General features: G+C 46.3%; 1 protein-coding gene across 1 annotated transcript in view; it reads left to right on the forward strand.

Annotated features, from left to right (window-relative positions):
• Window positions 1–1307: 1307 nt before the first annotated feature.
• LOC142576286 (nose resistant to fluoxetine protein 6-like) overlaps window positions 1308–13227 on the forward strand; it is a 93516-nt gene continuing 81596 nt past the window's right edge. The window contains exon 1 of the mRNA XM_075686340.1: window positions 1308–2295. Coding sequence (XP_075542455.1) covers window positions 1668–2295 — 628 coding nt within the window. The 5' untranslated portion in view covers window positions 1308–1667. The remainder of the gene's footprint in view (window positions 2296–13227) is intronic.

The raw sequence follows: 13227 nt of genomic DNA on the forward strand, positions 1-13227 counted from the left end.
AGGGTTTTGCGCCTAACATGCACTACTACTTCTCCTCCAGGACGCTGGCCGGAACCCGACGCTCTGGATTCTTGTTACCGTGTGTGCTTGAGCGCTCGTTACTCGTGCATGTTGTGTGCATGTGCATTGTGTATGAGGAGGTCATTTAATGAATTTCGGTTTCACGTCACATGGAGTAGCATGCGGCGCTTAGTTCGGCCACGCGAGTGGTGTCCACCATCTCTTAACGACTGCCTCTCTCTCTGTCTCTCTCTCTCTCCCTCGCTTGACACAGTTCAGTCCGATACAAATGTGCTGACCATATTGCCAAGTTTACAATAGACTGTTCTAAATCCGCACTCCATCGGTACATGAAATCAAACCAATTTCGGACTCGTATTACTTGGACAGCATCGGGAGGGACACAACAATTTTACGCATCATAATGACCACGTTGTAAACCATCTGAAATATACTGCAAGCGGCTAAGGAAAGAACACGATGGGCGTTTTGGTAAGCATATTGGCCGCGATAATGGAGGCATTCTTATTCATTTTTCGCTTATGTGCACGCTCCTGCGCTTGGGAATGCCAGGGAGAAAATACGTCGAACACTCCCTTCATGTGGTGGTCGCTTGTGCGCTTGTGGACAGAGTTATCTCCAGAGACAGCTTTAATAATCTCGGCACTCTATCTCTTTGTATATAGCAAGCACGATGACTTATGCTTAACGCAAGCAGAATAACTAACACAATCCACGAGTTAAAAAGGTTTACGCCGTCGGAAGCAATAAGTAACTCCTTCACTTCGGTTCACAGACACGGGTAATAGCAGAGTGGGCACCGACGGCAAGCAACGCAATTACAGTACTGCCTCTAGGCATCCTTGATTAAAGCCAAACCACTGAGCAAGTTCATAACACCGATGCGTTGCCCCAGGAGGCGCAATTCATTACGGTTATTCCGTTCTAATCCTACATAATCATTCGCCGCGCAAAACAGAAGCAGCTCACAGGTCGCGCATATCGCCTCGACGGACATCGCACCCGCGCACGGCCGCGAACGCCGGAGAGAGGTCGGAGAGAGCACCAAACTCTGCAGCTGGTGGAAAGGAGGAAGGGTAAGCACACTAACCCTTTCCACCCGTCGCAAGCAATGCTCGCTAGTGAGGTAAGGCAAAGGCGAGCGCCACGCGTGCCGGCGGGTGCGTTGCTGCAGGAAACTTTCCGGCCTTGAGGACATCCAGTTTCGAACCGACCTTGTGCTTCGTCCCCCTCTCCACTCAATGCTACACAGCCGCTGCGGCTGCCAGCCCCGCGGCAGCGTCGGCGGCGTTCGCGCTGTCGCTTTTTCTTGCCCGCCTCCTCCGATCGCGCGGGGGCCGTATTGAGCCGTTTTTCTTTTTTTCCTCAGTCGGCAAACGCACGCGCTCCTTTAGTGTAAGCCGGCCCTCGAAAGGCCGCCGCCGCCGCTGCTGCTGCTCCCCGTCTCACAATATTTCTAAATGTCCCGCTCGACGCACGTTTCTAGGTGACCGCCATCGCCGGTTGCCGAGATGTGCCCTCCGTGATAATCGCCTCCATTCGGGGCCGCTGTGCCTGCCTGCGCGCGTGGCTCTGCCCGGCCGGCTTCTTCTCCGAAGCCGACCGCGTGTCTCCCGTCCTTCGGTGTTGTCCTACTGTCAAAAGAAATGTCTCCTGCAAGAAGCGTGCGCGTCGTGTTCGCGTGCTTGTGCGCGACGGCAGTCCTGCGCCTCGCCGACAGTGCGGGCGACGGCGACGCCCGAAACAGGATTATTGCCTCTCCCGCGCAACAAAGAGTGACAGAAGACAAAACAGCCGCGACAAGGGAACGGTGGTCTCAAGAGACAACGGTCAACGGCGTCGCGGAGTACCGCTTGTCGACAACCGAGGTGCGTAATTTCGCGCCTAGTTTCACTCGGGGAGCACGTGCGAGGCCCCAGGTTTCGCTTTCGGTCCACGCGAGTGAGCTTCGAGACGCGAGTGGTGCCGATTACGACCTGCGGGAGTACACCGGCAACTCTCGTCTTGTTTCGCCGAAGAACGGACGGTCCTCTGACAAGCAGGCGGCACTTCGAGGCGGCAGGCGGAGGAGGGCGTTGGACCTGGACGGCGAACCCGGCGCTGTGTGGAGCGACCCCGAAGGCGCGCTGACCAGGACGGCCGAGTGGTTCGTGCGCAAGCTGTGGATGCCCATTCAGGAACTGGCTGGCAACGGCGTGCTGTCTTCCAAGTGCGTCTCCGGTCTGCTCGCCGTCTACGGCGGGGTCCGCCGAGGACAGCTGTGGGCGCTCAAGTGTAAGTTTACACCGAGAAGGAGCGAAACAACTAGTGCTTAAGGCCTCTTTCTCTGAAAAACTTATACAAAGTGGTTTTCAGTTTGATACCAAGTGGCAACGGCCGCACTCAATATGTTCGCACTGTCGTAAAAGGATGACCTTCAAATGAAAAGAAAACAGCCCTGGTTATAAACACTGAGCTGTACAAGCATTTGGTAAAACTAACACCTAAAACATAACCCCTGGCTTTGACAGGGCCTACGTTGTGCGGTGTACTGTGGTCCCTGTTGAGATGAACAGCGGTAGAGCATGGAATGTCGCTGTTTTCCCAACGAACTGGCCAACCTCGTGCTTTCGTGCAGCAAATCGAGCTTGCGTTCAGTCATAGGAGCTGCCGGAACGAATGTTTCAAACAGAGCTTCTCGCCATCTCCCGCTGTTAGTTTGCACTTTCGTTTTATATCACTGAAAACATGAATTAAACACCTTCGTTTCGACGCGAGAGGACGTAGGAACGTCGACACAAACGGAATAGGAGTTCTGACGCACCACTCCTGAAGCTATATTCGAAAGCAGTACGTGTATAAACAATAGGCACGCAATAAGATGACCTGCAGTGACCAGCGGAACCCGCCATCGCTTTAATATAACAGCGCGATACAGCGAAAACAAAGAAACATGAGTAACATGTTTTATGAGACCTCGTGCTAAGCAAATAATTACATCCCTCATCACTTGTCTGATAATTCCCATAGAAGGCTCGCTGACGGGTATTTCCCCATTCTATTAAGAAGAAAAGAAAAATGATTTCCCGCCTCAGTCTATATCTGTTCGCGCTGCATTGACGACGCTACATTATGCGAAGGAGCAACTTTCTTGCTCCATGCATTACACTAACTAGCCAAGACATCCATCCTGCTTCAGGTCAACATTCAGTGATAGCCAAACCCTAGAGCTCAAGAAAAAACAACTGCTTTGCTCTTGTTCAACACTGTGCTGAAGAAGCTAAGGAAGACGCCGACTTTCGAGGGCAACGTCACAATTGTCTGTTTTCGTTTTCTCACGATCCCCTGCGTAAATTCTGTGTTGTGATAGACTGCCTATAGAAGGTGCGTTATCACGACACAAACTGTGCAAATGTTTGCTTCTATATTTTACGGTTTTTCTCGCAGAGGAATACTGTCGGTGGCGAAGTCAGACGTTGACATCTTTCTTTACTCGGCGCGATATGCAAATTAAGCCTGTTCGTAGGAAAAACGCAGAGTGCGACAGCGGTGCCTTGAACGGTCGTAAAATGCGTTGCAACTCCGTTGCAACCTTCGGGCACGTGCCGACTTCGGGTAGTTGCTTTCTCGTTCAGGAGACATTTGGTTAAATTTCCTGTTGGCAGAGTGAGCCCACGTGAGCAATAAACTACGCAAGAAATGGGCATCTCAAAACTTTTTTTGCCGTCTTAGTAGCTGCTAACAAGGAGTATTGCTGTGATCAGATCATAAGTGTTCGTTGTCGGATTTTCTTCTGTCATTTTGGTTCTTGCCAGGACATAATCGTCAGATAAGCCTACTGCATATTCCGCAGGGGGGCAGCACGAACCAATTCCTTTTATTCGCTTGGCTAATTGATCGAAAACAATTACTATGGCCGCTTTTGCTCAGAAAAGTGTTGTCAGTCAATTACCCAAGACACTAAGAGAAATCGGTCCGTGGTCTCCCTGTAAGGTATATTTAGTTATTTAGTTGATCTGAAGGCGGAAGCACCGCCGAGAGGCGTGAAACAAGAAAACAAAATAAACGTATTTACAATAGAGCGTAGGCACAATATTCATGATCGATGGCTTTCTTAAAGGCGGTGACGTCAGTGATCGACGCGACGGAGGCTGACATGTGGTTGCATTAAGGACCAGTTATCGGGATAATAGATTGAGCATATAAGTTGGTGCGGCTGCAAGGCACGCCAGCTTCGAGCGCGCGGTCATCGCGGTGCCGAAATGTATGTTGTTGGGCGGAAAACAGTGTCCCTGAAACATCTTGAGGCGCATAAAGCGCAAGAAAGAAAACACGGGCCCCGGAAAGAGTAGTTGAGGACCAAGAGAGTGCTTCTCCCAACTAATTTTTACGCAAGAAAACCCCTATGTAGTTGGAAGTAGCACTCTGTTTGTCCTCATCTATCGCGCTGTCCGTGGTTTACTTGCATTTTACCTGCCTTGAGATGTCGCCTTACCAACCAGCTCGGATACAGACCCTTAGTTCAGTATGTCTCGGAGAGGTGAGTTAAAATGGTATATTTTACGAAACAGACGTGGACGCGATATCTTTCGACGCGGCGATGACTTAAGTTGGTCGAGACTGGTTTTCATTTGGCTGACACTGGGAGTACGGCAATAGTAAGAGTAAATAAACGAATGGAAGGATTATGACACTAGCAGCGCTGGCTGAAAGAACAAAAGAAAGCTCGAGCCGATAAATGTGCCCCCGTATGCGCATCACTGACTTTCTCAGAGCGTTTGTATTGCCCGGGCTTGACTAACTAATTCAGGGCGTAGATGTTTCTGCTGATAGTGAGAATAACTTTATTGAATTGGGGAAAGGGGGGTAGGGGGTTAGTAGCTTGATGGGTGGGGCCCCAAGTCCAGGGCGCCACTGGCTTCTGCCGCCAGCCGAACGTGACCCAGAAGAGCCTTCTGCGCCTTCGGGTCTGAGCTGGCGAGTAGTGCTTCCCATTGCTCCGGTGTGTTAAATTATACCTAGCTAAATAGGCGTAATCAGCAAACTAACAGATAGCCTCTCTTTTCACACACTCAACAAGAGTGAGGAAGAGCTGGTTTCTGCTGAACTTTTTGTCAAGCGCACGTGTGAGCCTCATTTGCGGCTCAATAAACAATGTCAACGCAAGCGGGCAGATAGCTGTGCCCCTTTAAACCTGCTTCCAGCAAAAAAAAAATGTAGATCGAGGATGGGTGACCTCCGTAACTTCGCATCTGACTGTGAATTTAAGATAGCGCAGTGTTTTTCGTCAGTTGTGTCTTGGCATGGCTTCGTTTGTGTCTCGCTCGCTGCGGTATAGCTTAGTGGCTAGGACGATGCTCAACTGAGATCGAGGTTGTGGATTCGATCACCGCCGCTTCATCCGAATTTAGATGAGGGCGGAATGCTAAAAGCACTCGCGTCTACCGTGCAACGGTTGCACGTCTAAGAACACAAGGTGGTTAATTTCGAATACCTCACTACGCCCAAACTGCGATCGTGGTTTTACGATGCAATACTTCAGAATTTATTTTCTAAGGTCTCTGTCGTAATGTCTAACATGAGAAACTGCACTGCTTTATTTTTGCTTATTTTTTTCGTAAAATGTTTATTCAAACGGTTATACCTTTTTTATATCCATTATCACTGACCACTTATTTTTGAAATAGTAGGTTCTATCAGACAGCAACATTTATTAGCGGCTGGAATGTATTAAGGAACAATAAATGTATCAGCGGCACACGGCCTATAACCGGTAGGATACCACCAAAAATGCCAGATGTTTCCATCGCTCTCACTTATTTACTGAAAATCGTCTCGTTCACAGCCGTATCTTGCCTCCGAGGTGTCATGAAACATTCGTCCTGTCACCTCGACTGAGGGGTTGTCTCTGACGCGTTGCGTTAATGCCTTCATTCAAAGTATTCAGATAAATTACTGATTCAACACGCGACCTGCTCTCGTGTTGTTGAAGCTTTCATTTTGGCATTTCAATTAATGTAATGTCAATCTGTCTTTTTTTCAAGTGCTGATCTTTTTTAGCTACTGTTATAACTGGAGTAAGGCGTGAATATTTAGTTGTCTTTTATCCCTCCTAATTACGGACCTAAATTAATTCTCATGCAGAACATGGCGATTATGTATTCACAACGCAGCGTGGCTCTTGCGGAATAGCGCAGACTTGTACACTACAGAAATGGAATAACTGGTCCAAATCACAAGACTTCATTCAAAATTGTGATTGATCATCGCGACCAATCACTACTGCACGAAATTAATTCAGCAATTGCTTCTAAGTAATCGATCACTATTATGTTATAAGTTCCTCCCGGCATTTATTAGCATTCAAGAAATACACAACGTAGAATGGGCTGGCTTGGCTGTTTCAGAGCGTCCTCTGCTGCCCATTGACATGTTGTTTATTTTCACTAGCAAGTGCTTTTCAAAACCTTTGTCAGACACATTTCTAGGTTTTCTTGCGAAGACAACAGGTAGCAACACCGTATACTCGCCTGATGTCAACGATGGAGCCTAGGCGGTGCTGTAACGTGCAAACACCTCGCGCACAAGATAGAGCTTACTGAACACTGCGATGCTCGTATCCGTGTCCCTTGTGAAGCGCAGCGCGCATCATTGTCCCTGGGGCTACGGGACGACACTATCGATAGGACCCGAGAAAAAAATTTACGGAAAAATCGTTCATCCGGGATTGTGCGGCATCTGGTGGAGGCCCATCCTGCCAGCGCTCTTCACTCGTTGGATTTAGGCTGAAACGAGGAATTGTAACCGACGCCAGCACCTGTTCACATTCCTCAAAAAAGCGTGTCTGTAATGTAATCTAATATAACGCTACATATATTATCGAGCCCTAAAATATTGTTTGTCTGTTTGTTACAATTTGAAAATTAAGCCTCCTTGAGTCGCGTATCCTAAAGATAGAAACAAGTATGTTTACTGGCCGTAATGTCCTCTTTATATCAGACAAGGCATATAGGCTACATTCAACGAAGACTGGAGCAGCTGCTGTTCCCGTCTACGACTGCCGCTTAAAAGCTCTTTCGGAAAATAAATGTGAAAGTCGGCCAGCCGACCATGTTAAGGCGATGGAGGAGTAGCGGCAGGATGCCGAGGGCGACAACGAGGTAATCCAGGTACATGCATGCGTCCTTTTGGAAAATGTGAATTCACACCCCGGATATTTAAGCGCACTCTCTCCAAATTATGAGAACTTCCACTCGAACTAATTTCAATAAAAGTTTCTGTCCTTCAAGCACTAAAATCTACGTCGCCTGCTACGTCTTGCTTTGTCAATAAGGAGGAGTGAAAGACAGGTAGATCAGTCTGTGTAAGTGCCGGCTGGCTACCCCTTGCTGGGAAAAGGGGCAAAGTTAATAAAAGGCCATAGCAGGAATAAAAAAATCAATAGAAAAATGCACCCAACAAAGCAATGCAACTCGCGGTGGCAATTAAAGTCGATCGCAAAATTCACAGGTTCTTAAGAATCTGAGCAGCACGTTTAAGTCATTGAGCGCCGAAACCCGTCTGGACGAGTGCCCCATAGGACTTCTTTCCTCCTCCTTCAAGGGGCGATCTTCCAGTTTTTCCAGCTCTGTCACGAGTACTTTTCTAGCCACACTGTAACGGGGAGAGTCAAAGAGGAGGTGCTTGATCGTCTTAATGGATGACATGTGATTGGTTACTAAAATAAAAAGTAACTGACTTGCGGTTAGCGTTATTGAGAAAACATAAATTAGAGAAGTATAAAAAGTGTACTTTACTACGAGTAATTAATTACGCGTGATTCCATACGTACAACTTGAGAAAGAAATATGTAATAATTTCTGGCAGTTTATCGCGTAACACGCGGAATTTGGTGTTTCCTAACACCTATCCAGATCGCAATATCTGAATTTATATCTGGGTGCTTGTTGAGGGCTTAATATTTTAAGTAAAGACCCAACATCCTTATTTATTTATTTATTTATTTATTTATTTATTTATTTATTTATTTATTTATTTATATTAACATCCGGAAGCAACGCCTGGGTTACGGGAGACCTCGTAGTGTAGGCCTCCTGATTAATGTTGACCACCTGCTGAAGGTCATTAGCGGGCATCGAAAACGCTGTACAATTCTTTCGCATTTACTTAACTCCAGAATGCGGTCTGCTCGATCTCGAATCGAATCCGCTACACCTTTGTCAGCGTTGGAACGCCTAAGCCCCACCGCAGCGGCTATAATGTACAACAAAAAGCAACATGAACATGACACAATGTTGCACAACCACTGGCACTCTCGACACTTCCTCACTGTACTACGTAGAGTTCATCACTAACGAGTTTTTAGAAATAGCCGCTGCCATTAGATTAACGTCATAATTTGACGTCGTAGTTGAGTACATGCGCGTTGAAAAACATATCAAATTTATTTCGAAATTCCTGCCAGGGACCGGCTTTTAGGAATAATGGTTTTGCAGCTGCAGGACATGGTTTTATCTAATTTGGGTAGAGTATTGCTGCAACGTTGCGCAACTATCTTGCGAAGAAGTTGTAAACAATTACAAAAGAACGCGCGGGTATGCACAGTGCAATATTAGCAACAAAAAATTAACGAAAGAGAAGTGAAGACATCAGGTAGAATGTACGTACCTTCCACTTGAGCCAAAGCACCACCCTCTGAAGTGTTCTAGCATATACAAAGAAAACGAATTTCCGGGAAATGCAATTACATACAGTAGACTTGCAATAAGTGTAGTAACACAATCACATGCACACAAATTTTCAAGTTGTATGCTTTTGCAAAGCCGTAATCTCCTATGAATGTACGAAATCAACTCAACCGAGCATTGCCCCTACATTTCACAACTAGTTACAAAGGAGAACTGGCTGGAACATGAGATGTTGCAAACAACGTCGTCAACATCCGAGGCGACTGCTGATAGGCGCATAGGAAATACACACCTAGTAAAAACACAGGCGGCAATTGTATATTCATGACAATACTAGACTCACCAGAAGTACATTTTTATGAGATTCTATAAATTCTAGTCGTCCACACTTATATGTCCCCTGATGTCCCGACTTTAATGTTGTTTCTTCACATGAGTCCTCCTGTTCAATTTGTTGACAACAGCCTTTGTAAGAGGCACCATAGAATCGCTGGACGTGTGGTGACATACCTGAGCGGCACTGCAAAATTCACTCAGGCGGAGAAATTCGATGGCCTTGATCACAAGGCAAAACCTGCCATAAAGCTACATTCCACGACCAACACCGCAACATGTCATCAAAACAAACGATGCGCTATTCGCCTAGGCTCGTTTCTTCAATGTCGGCATAACGCAAAAAAAAAAAAAGTGATGTACTTCTGCGCAGAACTCAGAATAATATTGCCCAGCTCCCAGACTTGATATTCCTCACAGGAGAGCAATTTTTTGCCGAACATTTCATTTTACGCGGCGGGTAGTGCTGCCGTTCTTATCGCTGAGAAGTTAAAAAACACACTTTGTTGACGTCACGTTGAGAAACGAGCCAACAAAAGTATACTTGACGGCGAGGCTATAACTTCTATTCAGTACCAGGAAATGGCCATCCCGTGAAGGCAGCCGACTGCGCAGTAAGAAGCAAACAAAAGAGCTACAGGAAGCCGAAAGATATAGAAGCCCACGATATTGCTCTCTCGCGGAAACTGACGTATTTCCTCGTGTGTGAAAATATACATATACCTCAAGCGACGAAGCGTGTGATAAAAATTGACAGTCCACTTTCCTCTGTAAGCCTACCGGTGCCACTTTGGTAATCGCAGAAAATGACCGGAAATCTTTTCTTGCGTAAGACTAGACGGATGGATTCGCTTTAAAGCACCGCGGCAACAAAAAAGAGCGTCCTTTCAACTGCCGTCAAATAAACAAGTATTACCAAAACAAATTTTCAAGATAGTTATTTGAAGATGTCTGTACGTACGTTTACCGTGTCTCATGCGTGCAAACGCGCTCTAACATTTCTAAGTAAGATCTCGATTCTCTTATAGGTAACATGCACGTCTGATGGGGCTCGCTCTGGGTGTTATGGGATAGCAAAAAGTTAAAAAAAAAATTAATTATCTGTTCTTACGTGCCAAACTCATAATACCAGTATGTGGCATGCCGTATTGTGGGCTTCGGAATAATTTGGGGCCGCCTAGGTTTCTTTAACGTGCACCGAACGCGCCGTACAGGGGCGTTCTCGCATTTCGTCCAGTCGAAATGTGGCCCACCACGGCTGGGATTCGATCTTGCGCCGTCGGGGCTAGCTGCGCAATGCCATAGCTATACTACGCCAGCACGGCGGCCAGCAAAAAAAATTCTACATAGACACTTAAGGCTGCTTACGTGTCGGAATGCGAAAGCGTTGTAGTAGCTTAGGTGAAATGCTTTCGATTGATGCTTTCGACATGCATTAAAGTTCTTTCCGCTGGTTCGGTGCGTGTTTGTGTATGCGTTGGCCACAGGATAGACACATTCGGGTCATTTTGCTGCAGAAGGGTGAATTTTATTTTATTCCTAATCGTGGGTCTGTCGTGACTATGTCGCCTTCTTTTGTGCTCCCTCGCTTGGTCTTCTGACGTGTGCTTCCGTGGGCGGGACCACGCTTCACAACAGCCGGTGAGGTAGACGCCTCGGACTGCATCGCAGTGGGCACGCGCAGCACCGATGAAATCCGAAGAGCTAGTGACGCGCGAGAGGCAGTGACGTGACGTGTGCAATGACGCAACCACTGGGCACAACAACACTCGCCCGTAACCATGGAGCCGCCGCAGCGTCGGGCAAACGTGCTCGTCTCGCACCTCGGATGACCGGGCTCGATTCCCACCCAAGCCGAAATGTGCCAAATTTTCTTTCGAATGCATCAATCTACTTTGTTAACAACAACAAAAAGAAATTGCCTCACGAATCTGACGTCAATTCGGGAATCTTTGACGTATATTTACTCTTCACGCCGTAGATCATTTTTGGTACCATCGTTCGTTTACGCCATTCACGACAACGCCGGATTTCCGCGCAATGGGGCATGTAACGCTTTCGCATTAAGAGTAGCAACACCCGTTTCGCGGCTTATCGCGACGTCTCAGTCAAAAATTTCCCTGAAAGTTATTCGTACCTGTACCGACTTGTGACCAGTTTCGTTCATTCGCTAACAACGACGCAAGTATACCACAGTGCTCGCTAGATTTGATTGACGATTCGTTGTTAGGGAGTGTTGCCTATACTGAAGAACGGAAGGGCTTGTGAGAGATTGAGAGACGTCAGGATCAAATAAAGCGGAAACTTGGACACGACGGTGATGAAACACACAGCGTAATGCGCATCAAGGTTGTCTCGCGATAACAGAGGAGCGCATTTACTCTACCTAGACTGTGTGCGTCGGTTGGGACCAAGAGACTGGAATTGTCTGACGTTTATCGAAGTCGTCAATAGCATTGCTTCGTTGAAAAAGTGCAGGATACGCCTACCACTGACAATCAGTTCTGCGCAGGCACCCTTCCTGATAGCCTGTCTCTGTCTTGGCCAATTGTTCGCTTCACAACATCTAGCCCTGCAATAATGTACCTCTAGAAAAGAATGTCTTCCTGTTAGTGTGCCACGTACTGCAGAAGTCGTTTCATAAAAAGCGAAAGAAATGCAGATGTCCCTTATTGCTCCAGCACTTGAAATGTATTGCTGAAACAGCAGCGGGGCTCTTGCAACGGACATCGCTTTTCATGACGACGACGACGACGAGTCTTCATCGTCGTCGGGTGAATTTTATGAATGTACTAGGGGACGAACTTAAAAAAAAAGTATGTATAATTATAGAGACAAATTAAAGGTAAGTAGATCAGAGAAATCATATTCTTGAACAGTCGGTCAGACACAAGAATTCTCAAAGAATCTAAACAGAAAGAAGCGAAGGAACAAATATACCCGATGAGAAATAATACGAAAAATCTTCGATTTACGCACGAATTTCTCTGAGGCTGCCGATAAATCTCTGCGAAAATCTCCCCCTCAACATCTACCTTTCTTTTTTTCTTGTTTGTGATGCACGCAACTTCGTCCCCGTCACCTACAGTACTCCCTGTAGTGGCCTCCGAAATACATCTAGAAACGTCGCACTTCTCAGAATTTCTGCGTAACGCGAAAGCAGCTTGCCGCAAGTTCGAAAAGTGATTTTGGTCGAGTCGGTCCATGTTGATGCCGTGAATGCAGCGCAAAGCATAGCTAACCGCACACTTGTCCTTTCGCACTTTGGTGCCGTGGGCTGTATTCATGCCGTGAACCTACACCAATCATCAAGCGCAAATGTTGCGCGATAGCGCACGGCTTGGCCCGTCCGACTGTCGCTGCCGCAGCGAGATCAGTTCGAGCTCCAGTAGGGGAGGTAGGCAACGCTCTCTTTTAAAACGGCAACCACTTCTTGGGCTACTATCCTCGTGTTTTGGCGATGTTCATATATAACAACAGAAGTGTTCAAAGAGCTGAGGGGCTACGTCTCTGCAATGCGAATGCGAATCCCGGACCAGGACGAATTTTTCTTCAAGTGCGAGGCTTCCTTTCTGAGAAACCCGTATGGGTTTCCTTTGCAGCTTGCTTCTACCATTCGGGTGGGTGTAAATTTTCCCGTTGCGGCCATTCGCAGAAGTGATTTTCCAATTCAACCACTGAATATCAGGCGCTTCTGTCCTTTTGTTCTTTTGTTTTCTTTTGTTTTGTTCTAAAGTAGGTCTACCTGCTTTAGAAATGCCGATCATGCTACCGCATAGAGTTGAGTCTCCTCAACCTAAGCACAAGAACATCATTAAAATATGTTCGTCTTAACAGAGCCTTATCATTACAGAAGCCGTCGAAGAAAATGAATTCATGGTTTTAAGTGCACCCGAACATTAAAATAAACAGGCACAAGTAAAAAAGTCTATTTTTAGACTTGTATGATTCGAAGAATTTGGTTTGCATATTTTTATTTGGGCCACTGCAATTCAGGCTTGTGGACGATTTATGATGTGTGTTTTATCTAGAAACTGACATTACTCGCAGCTCCTAACGCCCCTCCTTAAAATGTTTTCCTGTCAAATAAATTAATAAACAAAATATATATATATATATATATATATATATATATATATATATATATATATATATATATATATATATATATATATATATATATATATATATATATATATATATATAT

This window comes from Dermacentor variabilis, chromosome 3, assembly GCF_050947875.1.
Source record: "Dermacentor variabilis isolate Ectoservices chromosome 3, ASM5094787v1, whole genome shotgun sequence".
NCBI classification, from domain to species: domain Eukaryota; kingdom Metazoa; phylum Arthropoda; class Arachnida; order Ixodida; family Ixodidae; genus Dermacentor; species Dermacentor variabilis.